This window comes from Chaetura pelagica, unplaced genomic scaffold (genome assembly GCF_000747805.2).
Source record: "Chaetura pelagica isolate M959 unplaced genomic scaffold, ChaPel_1.0 scaffold734, whole genome shotgun sequence".
NCBI classification, from domain to species: domain Eukaryota; kingdom Metazoa; phylum Chordata; class Aves; order Apodiformes; family Apodidae; genus Chaetura; species Chaetura pelagica.
The window spans coordinates 29,980-52,530 of NW_009952899.1; the positions used below are offsets into that span (position 1 = coordinate 29,980).

The 22,551-nt window shown below is 46.6% G+C and overlaps 1 protein-coding gene across 1 annotated transcript in view; it reads left to right on the top strand.

The window, feature by feature from the left end:
- The window catches only part of LOC104386959 (transitional endoplasmic reticulum ATPase), a gene marked incomplete at its 5' end in the record, with an annotated part of 38,551 nt that extends 20,640 nt beyond the window's left edge, over nt 1-17,911 (top strand). Inside the window, 12 exons of the mRNA XM_009995640.1 lie at nt 4,636-4,767; nt 5,178-5,280; nt 7,474-7,607; nt 7,872-8,007; nt 9,202-9,314; nt 9,952-10,116; nt 10,212-10,334; nt 11,420-11,632; nt 14,889-15,197; nt 16,681-16,836; nt 17,172-17,326; nt 17,710-17,911. Of these exons, the coding sequence (XP_009993942.1) occupies nt 4,636-4,767; nt 5,178-5,280; nt 7,474-7,607; nt 7,872-8,007; nt 9,202-9,314; nt 9,952-10,116; nt 10,212-10,334; nt 11,420-11,632; nt 14,889-15,197; nt 16,681-16,836; nt 17,172-17,326; nt 17,710-17,815 (1,845 nt within the window). The remainder of the gene's footprint in view (nt 1-4,635; nt 4,768-5,177; nt 5,281-7,473; nt 7,608-7,871; nt 8,008-9,201; nt 9,315-9,951; nt 10,117-10,211; nt 10,335-11,419; nt 11,633-14,888; nt 15,198-16,680; nt 16,837-17,171; nt 17,327-17,709) is intronic.
- Between the last annotated feature and the right edge of the window lie 4,640 nt (nt 17,912-22,551).

Consider the following 22,551-nt stretch of genomic DNA (forward strand, 5'->3'; position numbering starts at 1 on the left):
TTCGATGGCATTAGTGTGCACTGTGCACCAGTGTCCACCAAAGCTTTATATCTTTGTGGTTCTGTTGTTCCAGGCCACCGAATTCACACAGTCCAGTAAACTCAGTTGTCCCTGTCCTCCCCCTGGCTGGAGGCAGGGCACCTCTAATATTGAGGATTTTAGGTTGATGCAACATCTGGATTGAAGGACCAGTCACAGAATCACAGAATTATCCTGGTTGGAAAAGACCTTGAAGATCATCAAGTCCCACCATTACCTAAATTCACCTACCATAACCTAAATCTTCCCCTTCAGTGCTTTGATAATGTCCCATAACACTGCATGTATATTTCTTTTGAACACTTCCAGGGATGGTGACTCTACCACGTCCCTGGGCAGCCCGTTCCAGTGTGCAACCACATTCTTTTTATGTAGTCTAAACCTCCCCTGCCACAACTTCAGGCCATTTCTTTTTGTCCTGTCATTATTCACTTGAGAGAAGAGGCCAACTCCCACCTCCCTACAACCTACTCTCAGGTAGCTGTAGAGAGCAATGAGGTCTCCGTAGCCGCCTCTTCTTCAAACTAAACAACCCCAGTTCCCTCAGCCTCTCCTCATAGGACCTGTTCTCCAGACCTTTCATCTGCTTGGTAGCTTTTTTTCTGGACACGCTCCAGCAACTCAACATCCTTCTTGTAGTGAGGAGCCCAGAACCGAACACAGTACTCGAGGTGTGGTCTCACCAATGCTGAGTACAGGGGCACGATCAGTTCTCTACTCTGTCTGGCCACGCTATTCCTGATGCAGGCCAGGATGGTGTTTGCTTTCTTGGCCACCTGGACACACTGCTGGCTCATGCTAAGTTGGCTGTCCACCAGCACCCCCAGGTCCTTCTCCACCATGGAGCTTTCCAACCACTCATCCCCAAGCTTGTAGCTTTGCATGGGGTTGTCGCTGGAGACTAGAGTAGCCTTCTTCCTGGAAGAACCATTTCCTGCATTTGTTCTATTTAGCAGCTCTTGTACACGTATCTGGAGAATAGCAGTGAGTTTCTTGTTCCGGTTTCTCATGTCCTCTTTATAATAATCACGCAAGAGACCCCACAGGTAGTGTCGAAGTGGGTCCCGTCTCTCTTGCTGCTGTCTTGTAGCAGGACATTTTCTCTCAATGGCTGTGACATGAGCCAGTTTTCTCTCGGACGATACTGGGATTTACCTTTCCATCTGTTCAGCATCTTATTCCTTCTGTCAGTCATTTTTTCAATGGCTGAGGTGTGGACCTGATGGGAATCTGAGATCATGTCTCTGTACTGCTGTGCTTTCAAAGCCAATTCATGCACAGTTGATCTTTCGTAGTCAATACACCCCATGAAGGAGAATATATGGGCATGTGCTGCTGGTACAGCCAGCGCAAACCTCTGGAGCATGGGTGTGTCACATACAATGTCATCAGGATTTGTAATCCTGTGGTCATCATAGATCACCTCTCGCACAGCTAATTCTCTCAAATATGTGATGGCTCTCTCAAGAGTGGTTATGGGCCTAGAGGTTGATGGATCAAAACCATCCTCTGCTACCAATGTCCTGGTTTGAGCCAGGATGAAACCAATTTTCCTTTTACTGATTTTTTTTTTTTTCCTTCAGTAAGTTTTCTTTAAACTAGCAACAGTGTGTTCCAACAGTGTGTTCAGTCCGTCAGGAAATTCAGCAGAATTGTTGCCCATTGCTATCTGAGGGATTCCTCCCATCAGAGATGGAATTTTGAACACTCCCAATTAATGAAAATGCATAATCTGGGCTTAAAATTGAGCCCCACGCTGGGTGCCAATAAATTGTTGTCACCATTTGATTCAGGTTCGACAACAATGCTCTCGACCCCTCTCCCTCCCACCCAGGTAGGGAAGGAGAGAGAGAAAAAGAGAGAGACTTGGCTGGATTGAAAACTAAACTACACAGCTTTAATCAAACACTAATGATAAAAGAAAAAAAATATACCATTATATACAAATATGTTCAGGTACGTGCAAAAGCCTCTTGCCTCCCCCCACCCCTCTGCAACTCCCCCAGCACTCCCCTGAGCTGGAACAGTCCCGAGAAACCCCAGAGCTGCTGCTGAAGAAAGTGGAGAGTGATGAGAGTCAGGAGAGCTCGAGCCTGGGGGTTGACGGTGATGGATGGACGGAGTCTTCCCCGGACGCCGGCCATGGACGGAAGAGAAGGGAAAGACAAAAAGCAGGAAGGAAGTTGTCTTCTGTGATCTCTGACCTTCCTCTGAGCTTACGTAGCTCTATGGAATGGAATATCACTGGCCAATTTTGCTGTCTGTCTAACTCAGCCTCCTACGGGGGGGTCACAGATCTCCCCATAGTGTCTGAGCCGGCAGAGGGAAGGTGCGACCTTGGAGACCCAGCAGTTAGAAAAACATTCCACTGTCTTATCAGCTTTAGTTAGAACATGCTCTTGCTACTTAAAAGAAAGCTTACTGAAGGAAAAAAAAAAATCAGTAAAAGGAAAATTGGCTTCATCCTGGCTCAAACCAGGGCATGAGGCCACACCTGGAATATTGCGTCCAGTTTTGGGCACCTCAATTCAAGAGAGATATCGAGGTGCTGGAGCGAGTACAGAGGAAGAAAACGAAGCTGGTGAAGGGCCTAGAGAATAAATCTTATGAAGGATGCTTGAAGGAGCTGGGAGTGTTTAGTTTGAGAATGAGGAGGCTGAGGGGAGACCTCATCAGTCTTTACAACTACCTGAAAGGTCATTGTAGAGAGGTTGCTGCTGGGCTCTTCTCACAGGTAATTAGCAACAGAACAAGAGGGAATGGCTTCAAGCTGCAACAGGGTAGGTTTAGACTGGACATTAGGAATTTTTTTTTCACAGAAAGAGTGGTTAGACACTGGAATAGGCTGCCCAAGGAGGCGGTGGGGTCACCATCCCTGGACGTGTTTAAGCATCGTTTGGATGTGGTGTTGGTGGCTATGGTTTAGGGGAGAACTTTGTAGAGTAGGGATGATGGTTGGACTCGGTGATCCCAAGGGTCTTTTCTAACCTGAATGGTTCTATGATTCTATAATGCTCTCAATCCCCTCCCACCTGGGTAGGGTAAAGGAGAGAGAGTAAAGAGAGAAGACTTTCTGGATTGAAAACTAAACTAGGTAGCTTTACTTAAACACTAATTATAATATATATATATACACAATTATATGCAAATGTGTTCAGGAATGTGCAAACCCTTACTGCCTCCTCCCACCCCCATCAACTCCCATGGCACTCTCCTTAGCTGTGAGCAGTCCCAAAATGTCCCGGACTGCTTCCAGAGATAGCGACAGAGCAGACAGGAGCTGAGGGCAGAGTTATGAGGTTCAGGAAGGCACGAGCCTAGGGATCAACAGTGATGGATAGATGGAGTTCTCCCCAGATGCTGGCCATGGACGGAAGAGAAGGAAAAGCAGGAAGAAGGGCTTGACTTCCATCATCCCTGACCTTACACCGAGCTTACATAGATATGTGGAATGGAATACTTGGGTCTATTTTACTGTCCATCTAGTCCACTTCTCCCTACGCGAGGGTTACAGATATGACTCTTCTGCTCCTTTAGCATCTGAGGCTGCAGAGCAAGGTGACCTTGGCGTCTCAGCAGTAACATAAACATCCCAGTGTTATCAGTCAACTAGCTGGAAAACTTGCTGCTAGTTAAAACAGAGTTCTCTAAAGTGAAAAAGAAAATAGTAAAAGGAAAATTTGCTTAATCCTGGCTTAAACCAGGACATTTCCTCTTCTGTTGTTTGCAGAGGAGTGAACTGGTTCTTCAAGGGTACCTCGGGCTTTGAGGGAGGTCCCTTCCTCATGTTCCTTTAGTTCTTCCTACTGTCTTCCACTCCCCCACTTCAGTGCCTCCCCTCCTTTCCATGTACTCTGGTGGGGGAGTATTTGGACGATTTGGCACAGGCTGCATGTCCTCGGCAGTGAGTGCATGGATTGCACTATCCATCTCATTTTCTGCCTTCCTGAGACTCTATAGCCTCCTCACTATGTCCTGCAGCTTCAATATGAGGGTGGTGGATCACTGGAATAGGTTGCCTAGAGAAGTGGTGAAGGCCCCATCCCTGGAGACATTCAAGGTCAGGCTTGATGGGGCTCTGAGCAATCTGTTCTAGTTGGAGATGTCCCTGCTTATTGTAGAGGGATTGGACTAGGTGACCTTTATAGGTCCCTTTTAACCCAATACATTCTATGTTTCTATGCTTTTAACATTCATAGAAATATCACTTACAGTTTAAGGAATAAGTAATTTTTCTTGGGCTTCATTGTCTATTGTTATCTTTGTTAGCCATACCAGAGAGTCATAAAACTTGTTTTTTGCTAGAGTGTGTAGGGGTCCTCACAGCAGAGGCTGTCGTTCAATATGGTGGGCTTCAGCAAGGTCTAGGTACATGCAGACATTTCCCTATGCACATCTGGGAAGAGAGAGCTAAGAAACAATTGTACAAGACACCAGGAAGACTTGAAAGTGAGAATCTGAAGACAGCAAAAAATGACAGTGAGCAAAAACCTGGCTTCATCCTGGCTCAAACCAGGACACTGGGTTCTGTAGACCAGGAGGGATTGTTGAACTATTGTTTTCACTCAAATGTTTAATGTATTTCCTTCCGGATAGGATGAAGAAGAGTCACTGAATGAAGTGGGCTATGATGACATTGGTGGCTGCCGGAAGCAGCTGGCTCAAATAAAAGAAATGGTGGAACTTCCCCTCCGACACCCTGCACTCTTTAAGGCCATAGGAGTGAAGGTAAGTCCCCATGTGCACTGGGTGGATGGGTGGGCTTGCCCTTCCAGGTGATTCTTGATGTCAGAGATTTATGAGGTATTGGGAGGGGAATAAGTAATTTGTGGTTTTTTTCTTTTAATGCTGGTGTCAGGGAACTATTTCCTTACATGTTTTGGATACAGATTAAAGTACTGGCAACTTGCAAAGCAGGGGGATGCTTTCAATCAGCACTGTCAGTTACTGGCAAGGTTTTTGTTTGTGTGTCATGCAAAGTAGTAAGGGTGTTGATAGCAATGCTGGGATGGCATCTGTTGCATGAGTTTGCATCACAATTTTGGGCTGGCTTTATCAAATGCTTACAGCTTCACTGTGAAGCTACTTAGGCATTCAGATACTAGCTTACCACCTAAGTCTCTTGCCTTTGTCCTCAGCCTCCACGTGGGATCCTGCTGTATGGTCCTCCTGGCACTGGTAAAACACTGATTGCCCGAGCAGTGGCCAATGAAACGGGGGCTTTCTTCTTCCTGATCAATGGTAAGTGTTGTGGCTGCTTTGGCCTCAGATCTGCTGTGTGCTCATTCATCCATCTCATGATAATAAATGGCATTAATAAGGCTTATAGAGCCACATTGTCTCCCTGACATACTTCCTTGCCTCTTTGAAGTGTGCCTCTGGGGACCATTTGTGTGGCCATTTGCGTGGAAGCATCTGTAGCAGCACTTCCCTTAAGCTTGATTATTTTGTAGCAGGGTGGTTGGAAAGACAGCTTTGTGATGCAGAGACCTGGGAGTCTTGCTGAGTGTTCATTTATGTTGGTGAGAGCAGAGCTGGGAGTGAAGTGATGAGATTATTCTATGTATATGGGTGCAGGACTCTTGTTTCTATTGCTACCAGCATGTTCCATTCAGAAAAGAAGGTGGTCTTCCGTGGATTTCATTTATCCCCTCAACTAAAGCACAAGACTTGTTCTGTTTCATGTAACATTAATTGGGAGGAACGGTCATGAAAGCTATAATGAGTACTTTGGGACTTAGCTACAAGTGACAGAACCTCCTATTGGTCACTCGTCACCTGTAGCAGCTGAGATGGACACTGATTTACGTCCAGTAAAGACCAGATTCTGAATTTTCCTCACTGTTTTTTCTGTCCCATTTTATAGTCAATGCTGGAATCATAGAATGGCTAGGGTTGGAAGGGACCTTAAAGATCATCAGGTTCCAACCCCCCTGCATGGGCAGGGACACCTCCCACTAAACCAGGTTGCTCAAAGCCCCATCCAACCTGGCCCTGAACACTTCCAGGGAGGGGGCATCCACAACTTCCCTTGGCAACCTGTTCCAGTGTCTCACCACCCTCACACCAAAGAAGTTGCTCCTATCTGCCTGTAGAGGGCCTCATCTGCTCAGCCATCCTGGTCTGGTGGCCTGTAGCAGACCCCCACTATGACATCTCCTGCCCCTGTCTTCCCTTTAACCCTGACCCATAAGGTTTCAGTGGATTCCTCCTCCATCCCCAGGCGGAGCTCTACAGACTCCAGCTGGTCATTGATGTAGAGGGCGACACCCCCTCCTCTTCTGCCGGTTTTCTTATTTCAATCACTTAGACCCATGAATGTGAAAGCAAAGGAGTGTATAGCACAGCATAGCAGTGAGCAGTGGTAGGGAAGTGGCTTGCTTTGTATCTCAAGATATCAGATGTAGATGGGTTGTTTTTAATTATATGTTGCCCTTATCAAATACTTCCTAAGTGTGTGGAAGGTGTCACTGCATGCTAATGAGCCAGATGTTTCTTTAGACACTTGTACTTCTATTGTGTGATAAAAATAGCATTGTCAGAATTAGTGATGCGTTCTCTGTCTGCTGTTCCCAAGCCTGGAGGCTGCGGGCAATGTTGTAGACAGAGCTGGTATGAATTGGTGTGTAACTTGTAATGAAACACTCTCAGTGCCTGCCTGCATCAGTGGCTCTGCAGCTGGTGTGCTTCAGTCAGCTAGCAGCTTTACACTCTCGAGGGTCAGGTTTCTTTTTCTTGGATCTCTTAAAAACATACTTTTCTCTTCATTACCACATCAGCATAATCAAAAAACCTGTAAAAACAAAATAAATCTGTGAGCCTGCACTACTGTTCAGCAATTGTAGGAGACCTTAGAGGAATGCTGTCCTTCCTTCTGGGACTGATGTGCTTACACATTTATTTATTTTTTTTTATTTATTCTTTGAGATGAGATGTTTTTTTGGGATTTTGGGGTGGTTTGTTGTATTTTTTTGAAACTCAATTATAGGTTCTTACAGAGGTAAATGTATACCTGTGTAAGGCAAGCTAAAGACAGTTGCAATATCTTACAGTTTTTTCCTTCCCTACCCTGATAATTCATCACCATATAATTTGATTGCTTCTCTTGCAAGCTCAGACTGGCATTAACTGTATGTGGTGGCACATTACAGAGAAGCTCACCAAGTGTGAAAGAGGGTAAGGAAATAGGGAGCTAAAGGTATCTCATTGACTAGCACTGCATTCTGTTAGAGTAAACAGAAAACACCAGAATAATTATGGAAAATAATTCTGCATGCCTGTTTAGCTGCAAATGTAATTAACTTGGTTGATAGCATTTACTTTGGCTTGAAATATAGATACTCCCACATGAACGTTGTACTAAAAAAAATTCATCTGCATGCCTTGGGGCTAGCTGCCTGTCTTCCGGGTGCCACAGTGCCACTATTTTTTCAGGTCCTGAGATCATGAGCAAGCTGGCTGGTGAGTCTGAAAGCAACCTGAGGAAAGCCTTTGAAGAAGCAGAGAAGAACGCTCCTGCCATCATCTTCATTGATGAACTGGATGCCATTGCTCCTAAGAGAGAGAAGGTAAAGAAAGCCTGTAGAAGGTAAAGGAGTACATTTTTTTTTGTAGCAACTGGTCTGAATCTCTGCATTTTACTACAGGATAAAGCAGTATTTAACTTAACACTTGAATTCAGTTGGATGTCAGAAGTTGGATATCAGAAGAATCTGATATAGCTCACAATATTTCTTAACAGCTTGTGTCTGTTCTATCTGTCCTGGTGCAGTACTAGCTCCTGTGCTGCATTGTAAAGCTTTTGGTCTAATCATTACTTTCTCTCTCCATAGACACATGGAGAGGTGGAACGTCGCATAGTGTCTCAACTGTTGACTCTTATGGATGGACTGAAACAGAGAGCTCACGTGATCGTTATGGCAGCTACCAACAGACCTAACAGCATTGACCCAGCACTCAGGCGATTTGGTAACCATGATTGCTGTCTTTTTTTTGCATGTATCAGGTACTTTGTTATGGGCTATGCTTCAGGGGCCTTGGAAAGATATAGCAGAAATTAATATTAGATATCTTCTGTGTGTTACATAAACTATTGACTTGTCTCCAGCTACTTGTTTGAAATTTCTAGGCTTCCAGCCTTTGGTATAATTTTCTGTGCTTTATTAGGTTAGAACTTGTAAAAATAACAAAATACTTAGAGGGTAGCTTGCTTTTTCACATCGTCAATTAAGTGAGGCTATTTCAGGACTAAATGCTTAAAGGGTTGTTCATACCTCAAGTTGCAGAAGGCTCTAAATTGTCTAATTTCTTTTACTTTTATTGATGAGAAGTCTGGTAGTTTCTGAGGTTCAGGTTTTTGAAACCTTGCAGTGTGAATGAATGCCTGTTGTATGACCAGTTGTTAAAGTCTATAATAGCAAACCAGTCAAGTTTGTAGGAAAAAATAACCTCTTAAACGTGTAGTGAGGCATTTGAATGAACAGCTAGATGAAAATTATAGGTGTACGTACCTTTAGTTAATGTTGCAGTAATATGTAGGTCTCCTGTCTCCCCAGATATTGGGGCAATCAATGTTTTTCACCACTTGGGTACTGCTATGAAAGTTCTGAAAAATTAAATCTCTCTATTTGTTGGACTCCTGTGCTGAGAATGCAAAGGTAGGAATAAACATCATTGGAACAGGCTGCTCAGGGAAGTGATCAAGTCACCATCCCTGGAAGTATTTAAAACATTTAGATGTGGTGCTTAGAGACATGGTTTAGTGGTGAACTTGGTGGTGCTGGGGTAACAGTTGGACTTGATGATCTTATAGGTTTTTTCCAACCTAAATGATTCTATGAAAAATGTCTCATGGTGTGTTGGTTAGGGGAAGCATATTTTCCTATAAATGAAAAAAACATAAATCCTCTATGTTATATTATCTTGAACTCTAGTTAATACAGTAGTCTCACTTTCCCTAAATGGTTCAAGCCTTTCCTCCTCCTTTGATCTGACTCTGCTACTGTGCTGATAGATGCTGCAGAGAAACCTAAAGCTCTGGCATTTTCTGAAATGGTATGTGTTTGTGGCTCATCGTCATGTTCCTCTGTCAGAGGAAGGCAGCAACTGCAGCTCTTTTAGTTTGCAGAATCAGCGGCTCAACATATGTTTTGTACTCCCCAGGCCGTTTTGACAGAGAGGTAGATATCGGTATCCCAGATGCCACTGGGCGCCTGGAGATCCTGCAGATTCACACAAAAAATATGAAACTGGCTGATGATGTGGATCTGGAACAGGTGAGTAGCATGCTATTAGGAAAGCTTGTCTCTGCAGACAGATGTTCCTGATGCTCTGTTTTGTAGTGGAAGAGTTGTTAAGGCTTGGTTGTGTAAACATAGTTGCTCATTTAGGACAGCGTGAAACCAGGTGAATATGTGATCTCTGGGTTTCCTTCTAACTAGTTTACCATTGACCAAAAATCCTCACTTGCTAGCGAAGAATGGCATGGCTAAGTGAAACAAATGTGTATCAGTCCAGTCTGGAAGTGCCTTGTCACTGTCTTCCTGGGTTTGTTTGCTGTGGCATTCTCTTAAAAAATAAAGCAAGCCTGAAACAGCACTCTCAGAGCTGGGTGAACATTGTGGTGTAATACTGGATGGTTACTGTAATCTCTGTCCTGAATGAAGAACTGCAGTCCTCAGAATTATCTTTCTGCACACCATCTGAATTTCAGTTGCAGCTTTGATCTCAAGTAGGAGGTGGAACAGCAGTGTCTTTGTCTGTTAAATATGATAGCACTTGTCTTGAATTTGCAGCAGAGCACTGGTGTTCCTGTCCTCCAGAGTTTCGTTGCACCTCTGAGTGACCAGAGCATGCATTGCCCTTGCAGAGCGCTTGCTTGTATTCCTGTGAGTCATAGTGCTCTGCTTTCAGGTGGCAAATGAGACCCATGGCCATGTTGGTGCTGACTTGGCTGCTCTTTGCTCAGAAGCTGCTCTTCAGGCTATCAGAAAGAAGATGGATCTCATAGACCTAGAAGATGAAACCATTGATGCTGAAGTGATGAACTCACTGGCTGTGACCATGGATGACTTTAGGGTAATGCAGGAGTGCCCCTCTTTCTTTTGGGTGCAATGTTTAATTGTGAACATAATGTATTAGAACTCATATAGTGCTGTTTCTTCTAATGATAGTGGGCTCTGAGCCAGAGCAACCCTTCTGCTCTTCGGGAGACTGTGGTGGAGGTGCCACAAGTTACCTGGGAAGATATTGGTGGTCTAGAAGATGTAAAGAGAGAACTCCAGGAACTTGTACAGGTAAGGGTTTCCAACAGATTTTTGCCTAGTCAGCTTGAAAAATAATAATAAAATCCAGAACCTCTTCACATTCCTGTTTGGACTATGAACAGAGAAATGCAGTTTTAATTGTATTTTCTTGTAATGGACTGATGCTGTTCCATCTTAGTGAACTTAGGAAGAAGAAGGTGTTGGTAAGCAGCATCAGGCTTTTCTTAGCTGAGTCTACAGCGACATCTTTGGTGGGTGTTTTGCTACATGCAGAAACAACAGCTGTTCTGTTTCTCTTCAGTGGAGACCAGCAGTGGGACCACTGCTGTGAGAATCCTGTTACATGGTGGCTTTATATGCCAGAAAGTGGATAAAGATTCTCATAAGGAGAGCCTCTGAAGGGCTTTCCATCAGTGTTAGCATAGGGACAGGTGAGAAGTAATTCTGAAGCCTTCTATGAAAGAAGAGGCTGGAACAAAGTAATGAATGGTCTGTGAAAACTTCTGGTGCCTACCTGTGTCAGGGTGGTTTGGATTTGAAACGTCCCTGCTTTCAGTTGGCACTGTACAAACAGCCTGTCTGTGAATAAAATAATTACTTTTCAGTCTAATTTTCTGGCATTAAAATCATCACCTATCTGTGGCCTTGTTGCAGAGGATAAATGCTCACATCAGACACCTTACCTGTCTCTGGAGGGCAGAGCAAATACGTTAGAAAATGAGCTGTTCCCTTTTGCTTCTGCAGAGCAGAGTGAAGCTGGGGTTAAGTGTGGTGGAAAACGACCTGAACTGGTACTTGGTTCATAGGTGGAAATAGACTGTTTAAGGCAGCTTTATGATTTAGCTGTGGTACTTTTCAAGCCAGTGCCCATTTAAAAGCTTCAGTGGCACCAAGCAGGCAGAATCTTGTGTTTAACCCACCAGAAATCTCAGGTAGTGTTTCTGGTAGGAGCAGAAGCAAAACTAATCTAGTGAAAGATGTTCCTGCCCATGGCAGGGAGGTTGGACTAGATGATCTATAAAGGTCTCTTCCAACCCAAACCATTCTGTGATTCTAAGTTGCAGACCTGTTCTGGCTCATCACAAGAGTTTTTGTTTGTTTGGTTTGTTCTTCAGTATCCTGTGGAGCACCCAGACAAATTCCTCAAATTTGGCATGACCCCATCGAAAGGGGTTCTGTTCTACGGGCCACCTGGATGTGGTAAGACATTGCTGGCCAAAGCCATTGCCAATGAATGCCAGGCAAACTTCATTTCCATCAAGGGGCCAGAATTGCTCACCATGTGGTTTGGTGAGTCTGAAGCTAACGTGCGTGAGATCTTTGACAAGGTAAGTATGTTCTATTATTTGTGCCATGTTTGTGCTGAGATACCCCCAAAACACTGTCTCTACTGCATTTGTCTTACTGGCCTGGTTCTTGTTTGTGTGTTTTGTTTTCCCCACTTGCACTGAGAGCAGCGGCTGCTTTCCTGATGTGAGGAAATTAATTATCTTCAGCAACATAGCTATTTAAATGGTTTTCTCCTGCTGCAATTTGTATCTGTTGTTACAGGATTATAAATGCCCCAGTGTCTGAAGCAGTGAGGCTAGCATTAGGATGCCATAGATATTCTCTGTATCTCTGAAAACTTTTGACACCTCATTAGCCATCACCTACAGATTTTCAAAACATGTTGCAGGTTCTTCTTCTTCTGCAGTTGGACTAGGTGATCGTTGTAGGTCCCTTCCAACTGAAATAGTCTATTCTATTCTTGTCCTGCAATATATACGGCTTAGAAAGGAGTTCACTCTTACTACTCAGTTCCCCTGTAGATAGTGTGACCAGGAGGTATCTGTATGGATTATCTTGGGAATCCTCACTCCTGTGGTCAGGGAAGGTGCTAGAAGAGCAAAATGGGAAGGAGAGTGAGAGAGAAAAATTTAGATTGAGAGGGAACCTCAGAGGCCATCTGGTCCAGCCGTTTGTCCAAAACAGGGAGATAACTTGGAAATTCAATCAGATTGCTCAGGGCCTCATGTTCCAAACACGTGCTGAAGATGGAGAATCCCTGACCTCTCTGGAATTTTTCTTGCATCCCAAAAAAGAGGAAGGCAGGTGAGAATGCCAGGAGACCTGCATGGATGAACAAAGAGCTCCTGGACACTCTTAGATGAAAAAAAGAATGTCTTCAGATGGTGGAAGCAGGGACAGGTAGCCTGGGAGAAATACAAAGAAGTTGTCCAAGCAGCCAGGGATCAGGTTAGGAAAGCTAAAGCCCTGATAGAATTAAATCTGGCCAGAGACAGTAAGGGTAATAAGAGTTTCTACAGGTACATCAGTGATAAGAGGAAGAACAGGGAAAATGTGGGCCCTCTGCAGAAGGAAACAGGAGACCTTGTCATGCAGGATATGGAGAAGGCTGAGGTACTGAACAACTTTTTGCCTCAGTCTTCACTGGTAAGGGCTCTGACCATGCCGTCCAGGTCACAGAAAACAGAGGCAGTGTCGCGAGCCGATATTGGGGGAAGAAAAGAACAGTTTTCCACAGGCGGAGACTGGGAAAAGGAAGATCCGCCCACTGTAGGAGAAGAGCAGGTTTGAGACCATCTAAAGAACCTGAAAATGCACAAGTCCATGGGACCTGACAAGATCCATCTGTGGCTCCTAAGGGAGCTAGCCGATGAAGTTGCAATGCTGCTCTCCATCATATTTGAAAAGTCATAGCAGTCTGGTGAAGTTCTCACTGACTGGAAAAGGGGAAACATAACCCCCATTTTCAAGAAGGGAAAAAAAGACCCGGGGAACTACAGGCCAGTCAGTCTCACCTCTGTGCCCAGCAACATCATGGAGCAGATCCTCCTGAAGGCTCTGCTAAGGCACATGGAAAAGGTGGAGGTGGTTGGGGGCAACCAACATGGACTTCACCAAGGGCAAATCATGCCTGACTAATTTGGTGGTCTTTTATGATGGGGTCACGGCGTTGTTGGACAAGGGAAGAGCAACTGACATCATCTACCTGGACTTCTGCAAAGCCTTCGACACCATCCCACGTAACATTCTGGTCTCAAAACTGGAAGGATATGCATTTGATGGATGGACAACTCAGTGGATAAGGAATTGGTTGGATGGTTGCACTCAGAGAGTAGCGATCAATGGCTCGATGTCCAGATGGAGACCTGTGACAAGTCGCATTTCTCAGGGATTGGTACTGGAACTGGTGCTGTTTAACATCTTTGTCAGCGACATGGACAGTAGGATCAAGTGCAGCTTCAGCAAGTTTGCTGATGATACCAAGCTGTGTGCTGTGGTTGACACGCTGGAGGAAAGGGATGCCATCCAGAGGGACCGTGACAGGCTTGAGTGGTGGGCCCATGCCAACAAGGCCAAGTGCGAGGTCCTGCACTCACAGCCCAGAAATCCAACTGCATCTTGGGCTGCATCAAAAGAAGCGTGGCCAGCAGGTCGAGGGAGGTGATCCTGCCCCTCCTACTCTGAACTCGTGAGACCCCGCCTGGAATACTGTGTCCAGTTCTGGAGCCCTCAACACAGGAAGGACATAGAGCTCTTGGAGCAAGTCCAGAGGAGGGCCATGAAGATGATATGAGGGCTGGAGCACCGCTCTTATGAAGACAGGCTGAGAGAGTTTGGGGCTGTTCAGCCTGGAGAAGAGAAGACTTTGGGGAGACTTTATGGCGGCCTTCCAGTCCCTGAAGGGGGCCTACAGGAAAGCTGGGGAGGGACTTTTTCCCAGGGTGTGTAGCGATAGGACAAGGGGTAATGGTTTAAAACTGGAAGAGGGTAGATTTAGGTTAGACATCAGGAATAAATTCTTTACTGTTAGGGTGGTGAGACACTGGAACAGGTTGCCCAGGGAAGCTGTGAATGCCCCTTCCCTGGAGGTGTTCAAGGCCAGGCTGGACAGGGCTTTGAGCAACCTGGTCTAATGGGAGGTGTCCCTGCCTGTGCAGGGGGGTTGCAACTAGATGATCTTGGTCCCGTCCAACCCAAACCCCATTCTATATGATTCTGTGATTTGTGCTAGTGTTTGAGCTCACTGTGTGAAGAAGTTGTTTGGGGTGTTTTTTTCCTTATTTCTAACCGGAATTTTCTTTGCAGCCATTTGTGTCTGTGGTCTCTCATCCTTTCACTGCACACCATGAAGAAGATTCTGATTCCCTTTTCCCTATAACTACCCATTAGGTAGCTGAAGACAGCTATTGGATTTCTCCCTTCCATTTGGTATATCTCACCTACTGATACTTGAATGCCTAAATAGCCAATTGGCATCCCTAGATCTTGCAGGGAGAGTTTTGGTCCAGGCAAATTGGCTTCACCTTTCCCTCCAGGCATTGGAGTTACCGCCCTTCTGCTTGGTTCACAATGCTTCCAACTTTGGAGAAATGCAACTTGTTCAGGAGAATTTAATTGAGGGTTTGTGTAGCAGGAGACTGTTCCGGAGCAGCTCCTCCAAGCTCTCCTTGCAGCAGCAGTGGTCTGGTACTCATCTGAGTTGCTTTAATGGTAGGGTAGGCTTAGTGTGAAATCAGTGATCTCCTCACCTGGTGGTATTAACATGGAGTAATTGTTTCTGTTTGCTTTTCGCAGGCTCGCCAGGCTGCCCCTTGTGTGCTCTTCTTTGATGAGCTGGACTCCATTGCAAAGGCTCGAGGTGGGAATATTGGTGATGGTGGTGGTGCTGCAGACCGTGTCATCAACCAGATCCTGACAGAGATGGATGGCATGTCCACCAAGAAAAACGTCTTCATCATTGGTGCCACCAACAGGCCAGACATAATTGACCCAGCCATCTTGCGCCCCGGCCGCCTGGATCAGCTCATCTACATCCCCCTGCCTGATGAGAAGTCCCGGGTTGCTATTCTTAAGGCCAACCTGAGGAAATCACCAGTTGCCAAGGTAGGATCTGCTCCCTTACTGTGTCTGACTTGGGTTTACTGTGTGCTGTACATGCTCCTCACAACCTAGGGATAGAGCAGAGGGCTGGTGACTGCTCTACACAGTACTGAGCTGGGGAAACCTTCAGTCCCTGAAGGATGGAAATGAAGAGGTAGTGGGAGGCTTGAGCTCTGAGACTAAGTATCAACAAAGCTAGGTGTTGGTGTGTAAGCACAACAGACCTTTATCATATAGTGAAGTTCTGCCCCCAGTGTGGGAACAGGAATGTCTGTTATGACAAGATGGAAAAGATTATTGTACTTTGAAATAAATGTAGAAATCAGGGGTGAGAAATGGAAATTGAAGAAGAACCATTGCAGTTAATTGTTGCTGAACTCTATCCTAGGCAAGAGCTATGTCCCTTGCCTGGGCAGAAGGCAATAATGCCAACTGATAGTTAATCAGAGAAAGCAGATGTCAAGTGAGAGTTCAAGCTATTTTGTGCCAAGCCTACCTTTTTAGTTGCTGTTGGGAAGGAAAGCTTCAAACGAGGTTGTGGGACTACTCCTTAGTTGAGGGGAAGGAGGAGAAGGTTGGTTGTCTTGATCTGCCTGTGCCCCATCTCAATTTCCAGTCTGACAGTGTTTCATTTAGCTCCTAATACTGAGACCTGAGCAAATTATATCCTAAATCCACAAGTTAACCTGCCTCTTCTTGAAGGTGAACAGTGCAGAGGCATTCTCCCCCTCTACTCCACTCTTGTGAGACCTCACCTGCAGTACTGTGTCCAGCTCTGGGGCCCCCAGCATAAGAAAGATATGGACCTGCTTGAGCAGATCCAGAGGAGGACCACAAAGATTATGAGAGGGCTGGAGCATCTCTGCCATGGAGACAGGCTGAGAGAGTTGGGGTTGTTCAGCCTGGAGAAGAAAAGGATCTGGGGAGACTTCATATCAGACTTCCAGTACCTGAAGGGGCTACAGGAAAGCTGGAGAGGGACTTTTTACAAGGGCACAGAGTGACAGGTCAAGGAGCTTGAAACTAGAAGAGGGGAGATTGAGATTAGATATTAGGAAGAAATTCTTTCCTGTGAGGGTGGTGAGACACTGGCATAGGTTTTCCCAGGGAGGTTGTGGATGCTCCATTCCTGGAAGTGTTCAAGGCCAGGTTGGATGGAGCTTTGAGCAACCTGGTCTGGTGGGGGTTGGAACCTGATGATCTTTAAGGTCCCTTCCAACCCTAGCCATTCTATGATTTACAGCTGCTTTGCAGGGTCTTGCTGGGTGTGTGGGGAGTGTGGCCTGCCTTTGTATGTGGTTAACTTTCCCAAAAACAAGAACCTTAACAGCTCATATTTTTAAAATTGGCCAAAGTTAAGGCATCACCTTGATACCATGAGATCTAAAGGCACCTTTTTGTCACCTGAGGGTGTAAGATGTAAAGAACAGGTGTCTCATTTTTAGGGGTTTTGTTTGTGTTTGTTTGTTGTTTTTTTTTCCTCTAGGATGTCGACTTGGATTTCCTAGCTAAGATGACCAATGGCTTTTCGGGGGCCGACCTAACAGAAATTTGCCAGCGTGCCTGCAAACTGGCCATCCGTGAGTCCATTGAGAGTGAGATCAGGCGAGAACGAGAGAGGCAGACCAACCCTTCTGCCATGGTGAGTGGGGCACTCTGAACTTTCCCCCCTCCTCTGCCCATGGGTGAGACAGGAAGTGTTAATCCTCTCCATAATCCTTGGATGGGGATGAGTGGCCTCTCAGCACAGAGTGTGGAGCTGGATTTGTTCTCATCTTGTGGGAGGGTGAGGCCCTCCTGGGGTGTTTCATTGTCATCATTGCTCAGAAGACCCCTGCTGCAGCTGGGACTCATAGTTTGCCACGGTGTTCCTCTCCAGCCCCTACTTTGGACATTGGAGCATCCTGGTCTAGAGGGTGGATGTTGGGCCATGGAACTCAGGCACACTGCTCACCTGGGCCTTCTGTCCTGCTGCAGGAAGTGGAGGAGGATGACCCAGTTCCTGAGATACGCAAGGATCACTTTGAGGAGGCCATGCGCTTTGCTCGACGCTCTGTCAGTGACAATGACATCAGGAAATATGAGATGTTTGCGCAGACTCTACAGCAGAGCCGTGGCTTTGGCAGCTTCAGGTAACTATGGGGGAGTGGGAGGAAGGCACCGTGGCTCAACCAGCCCCAGAACAGAGCACCGAGGCAGCTTTCTGTGTTTTCCCATTCTCCCCAGCACATACAGCAGCCAGCTGAGCATGTAGCAGGTGTAGGCTGTGCTGCAAGTCAGTTATAGCTGCTCTGTTAGTGCTCCTGAAGTCCATCAACCTTTTTTTCCTTTAGCATGAGCAGCATCCAGCAGCCATATAAGCTTTTTGTGTGACTTGCTGTAAGACTTCATCCTGTTTCTCCTGCCTGTCCTACTTGGCACCAGGGTGTTGGCATGGAGGGAGGGGATTGTGATGAGCTGTGAGGAGACTTTTGAACAGCATCCCTTCTCTTCCCTTCTGTACCACTGCATGCAGGTTCCCATCGGGTAACCAGGGTGGCACAGGTCCGAGCCAAGGCACAGGAAGCGGCAGCGGGGGAAACGTGTACAGTGAAGACAATGACGATGATCTCTACGGTTAACTTGCTGTCCTCTGTGGACCAAACTCCAAATCAGGCCATGTTGTATGGGGAAAAATCCAATGTTCAGTGGACTCTCAGCTTCTTAATTCCTCAGTCAGAACAGTGTATCTGCACATCAGACTTTGTACAGGGAATGTTATCTAGATCAATGTTCAGTTGGGAGGCAGATAGTAAATTAACAAGGAGGGGAACTGACTTAATTTCTGAGAAATTTTTGTTCTAGTTTATATGGCAGAATCAGCAGCTTTAGCAAAGAGTACAGTGCTAGCCTATATAAAAAATATCACACAAAATAATAATAATAATAAAAAAATCCCACAAAACTCTAGCCAGGCCCTGGCAATTCCTTGGTGTGGGACTGATGCAGTGTAGCTTGTGCCATCTCTGTAAACCCTGCGTCTCGTGCTATCTCAGCACTCCTCTGTCTGGTGGAGCCCGTTTGTATGCGTACTTCCCTGGTGCATTTGAGGTTGCTTATACCTCTTAGCCCAAGTTAACGGAAGAAATTTGTTTCACAGTCTTTCTCCCCTGCCCTAAATTTGGCAGGAAGCACCAAGTAAGAGAGACTGGTAGCAAGTTCTCTCTTTCTTCTCCAATGCTGGCCCTGAGCTGTTTGGTTTCTGCTGCCAGCCTGCCCCTTTCTGTGCCTCATACTCAGTAGTCAAGTTCTGATCATGGTTCTTATCCTTCCTTTCCACTTACAAATTGCTGCTTTGCTCAATGGTTTATTTTCCTTTCTCTGAACTGAAAAATGTGCTACTGCTGTACTTCAGTGTTTTATATGAAAGAAGCCCTGGGTCTGATCTGATCAAGCACACAGGAGTGGTGTGGCAGGCTGGATATGGCCCAGCCCTGAACCAAAGGGGAGAGCCTGTTTGAGGCAATGGCCATAGGATGGAGTGGCCACATGCTATTGGCTTTTAGGGGGAGTGCAGAGACTGAGGATTTCTGCAGAGTGGCTTAAATGTAGATTGTGTAGCAGAAGGGTGCCCCAGGCCTTTGGGGCTGAGCCATGCTGGAGAGGGCAACCTTTCCCATGGCAGGAGCTGTGTGGGGCCTGGATGGTAGGAATTTCAGCCCGAAAGCCTGGTAGGTCTAGGAGGACTTCATCAACCTGGCTAGATTTAAGGGTGGAGGAGACAGGCAAGGCAAGTCTCATCTGAAAATGGCAGAAGGATGGGACTGTCCATGAGAGGGGGGCTTGTGCATAGCAATGGGGAGAAAAACACTGAAATTTGGAACTCTGTGTTTAAATAGCACACCCCCCTGCTGTGGTAGGAGGCCATGTAAGCCCCCTGAGGAGGGTGGGTAGCCCTTGCTCAGGTGCTCTGTCCTACTTCAGCACCACTCTTGCCCTGTCCTTACACCACCTTTGTTCTGTGCTGCAGAGAAAATGCTGGCCATCATCTCCTCCTATGCCAGCGGGGTTGAGGCTGGCCTGTCCCTCTTGTAAGACAGACTCCTGGGGGCCAGGAGAGCAGAGCAGGGAGAGCTGGCACTTCCCTTGCCTGACACCAGGCCTTTCTGGGGATAACTAGCATCTGAAAACCTTTATTCCAGGGCTGCTTCCCTGCCTGCACTTCTCCCTGCTGCTCTGTGCACATCCAAGCAGGATGGATGAATACTGGCCTTGCTTTCATTGTGTCCTACATGTTCATCAGTGCAATCCCAAGAGAGACAGCTCCAGACAGTGAGGGAACCAGTTGCTTTCAGCCACCCAGCAAGGTTCTGCATCAAGACTCTTCCAGGACTCTTCCCAAAAGCCTTCCCCAGCTATGGTAGTCCATGGATTTCTTCTTCCCTGCCAGTTTGGGGCTGTGACCACCCAGCAAGCCCCTAGTAGATCCAGCCTGGTGTCTCTGCATGCTATGGAGGCTGGGGCAAGCAGGGTAGGGGGTGCATGTCCCAGCAGCCCAAAGCCTTCTTTGCCACTTCTCCTAATTGCATATGTTAATTAAATCCTGCACAAGAGCTGGAAATCCTAATGTTTTTTCCCTGACACCACTTGGGCATGGTTCCTGCTGGGGACAGCACCCATGAGAGTGCTGAGAGCATCTGCCCTGTGCTGAAGCTGTGTAAACCTGCTGGGGGACTGAGGATATCCCCCAAATCAGTACCTGTAGCAGCTAGGGAACTTGGCTGGCCTCTTCCCACCCCCATGAACCTCCAGCCCCAGGAGAGCAGGCACCACCAAGGACTGGGTTTGGCCACAGCCCATACCTTTTTCCAGGGGCCACCTCCCACAGCAGAGAGCCCTGGTAGCTGCATGAGCAAGAGCCTTCCCACAGCACGCTCCTCCCTTGATCAGCGCCTTGCTGGAAGAACTGGGCAGCCCCAAAGGTGCTGGCAGGTGGAAGGTGCTGTCAACTGGGGCTTGCCCTGGATGGAGTGAAATTAATGAGGTGAGCAACTGAGGGCAGCCCTTTAATTGTTGCCATGGTCAGGATCTCCTTGTGCCCTCCTGGGGTTCCCTGTGTGGCCCAGAGCCATGTTGCCCCAGCCCTAAAGCCAGGCATCACAGAGGACCATACACAGCCCAGCCATGGTGCATGCAGGGTGGGGGGGGACCTCTAACACTAAGGCTGGTCTTTGACCCAAGAGATTTGGGCCCTGCAGCATCCCAAAACTCTCCGGGCTCAGCAGGGCACTCTGGCCAGCAGAGGGCAGGCAGTGGACATACTCAGTATGTCCCCTATTCCAGTCTAGGCCGTCCTATGGATCTAAAAACCTAAAAACGTTAGTTAGTTGGTGGGACCATAGCTGTTATTTTGTTAATCACGTCCATTGGGATCTGGCAATGTCCAGTGTACAAAGCAGCAGATCCGACAAGTGGAGCAAAGTGATCTTGGTCTTTCATCTGAGCGTTGTCAGTTTACTAGCTGGAAAACTTGCTGCTAATTTCAGCAAGCGTGCTGCTTAGAAAAGAGTTCACTGAAGAAAAAAAAAAATAGTAAAAAGAAAATTGGCTTCATCCTGGCTCAAACCAGGACAGAGGCTGAGTGGGCCAAAAAAGGTAAGAATTATAAATATTGTCCTGATGGAAATCCAAAGGTTTTTTAAAAATCCAGCATTTAAAAACAAAGCCAGATTGCCTCATGTGCCTCCAAGCTCCACCCTAACACCCAGAAATATTTAATGAACGAATTGTCCCTGTATAAAGATATATATATATATACACATACATTTCTCTTCCTAGTAAAATCCTGAAGGTTGAATGCAATTGCTAGTGAAAGCCACAGCTCTGCTCATGTTTGGCTCTGCTTTTGCACCCAGGCTTGTGTTACGTGCATACATGGCACACCAAAAGCTGCTGCTGGCCCTCACCTTTCCCTGCCATCCCTTTCAAAGCCCCACCAACACAGGGGCTCCAGGCTTGCCTTGATATCTAAAAGGTCAAACATTCGTACACCTGTGCTCTTGGTCTCAGCAAATTTCAGCTCCAAAATTTAAAAAGACCAGCCATTGCTCCCATAGGCCTGAAAGCTGTTGCTGGCCCTCTTACAGTTGGAACCCCTTTTAAAAGCCCTCCAACCCTGGGGCACCAGCCTTGCCGCCTAAAAGTTCAAAGACTTCTGGTCTCACCAAAAGTCACCTTCAAAAATGTAAAACATCTGGCCACTGCACCAAAGTGCAACATGCTAGGCCTGAAAGCTGTTGCTGGACCTCAGTTCACCTTAGAACCTCTTCAATGGCCCACCAAGACAGGAGCTCCAGGCTTTCTCTTGAAACCTAAAAGGTCAAATATCCATACACCTGTGCACTCAGTATGGCCAAAATTCAGCTTAAAAATTTAAAACATCCATCCTTTGCTCACAAACACAAGGTGTGAAGCCAGAAAGCTGTTGCTGGCTCTCACATTTCCCTCCAATGTCTTCGATGTCAGTAGAGATTTGAAAGTGCTGCTAAGAGTACATTTAAATCAACATCAAGCTTCTGTCCTCCACTTTTTTTGTTGATAGATTCATAATCAAGGTTGGAAAAGACCTTCAAAGTCATCAAGTCCAACCATCCGCCCTACAACCCCTAGCCACTAAACCATCTTCTGAAACACCACGTCTACCCATTTTTTTTTAATACTTCCAGGGACAATGCCTGTACCACCTCCCTGGGCAGCCTATTTCAATGCCTCACCACTCTTTCTGTGAAGAAATTTTTCCTAATATCCAATCTGAACCTCCTCTGTTGCAACTTGACCCCATTTCCTCTTGTCACTAGGGAGAAGAGGCCAACACCTGCCTCACCACAACCTCCTCTCAGGTAGTTGTAGAGAGCAATGAGGTCTCCTCTCAGCCTCCTCCAGACTGAACAGCCCTGGCTCCCTCAGCCTCTCCTCATAAGGCCAGTTCTCAAGACTCCTAATCAGCTTAGTTGCCCTTCTCTGCACCCTCTCCAGCACCTCTGTGTCCTTCCTATACTGTGGCACCCAAAACTGCACACAGTGCTTGAGGTGCAGCCTTACCAAGGCTGAGTAGAGGGGCAGGATCACCTCCCTGGTCCTGCTGGTCACACTATTCCTGATGCAGGCCAGGATGGTGTTGACCTTCTTGGCCACCTGGGCACACTGCTAGTTCATGTTCAACTGGCTGTCAATCAGCACCCCCAGGTCCCTCTCTGCTGGGCAGCTCTCCAGCCACTCCTCCCCAAGCCTGTAGCGCTGCCGGGGGTTGTTGTGGCCAAAGTGCAGGACCTGACATTTGGCCTTATTGAAACTCATGCCATTGGCCTTGGCCCATCAG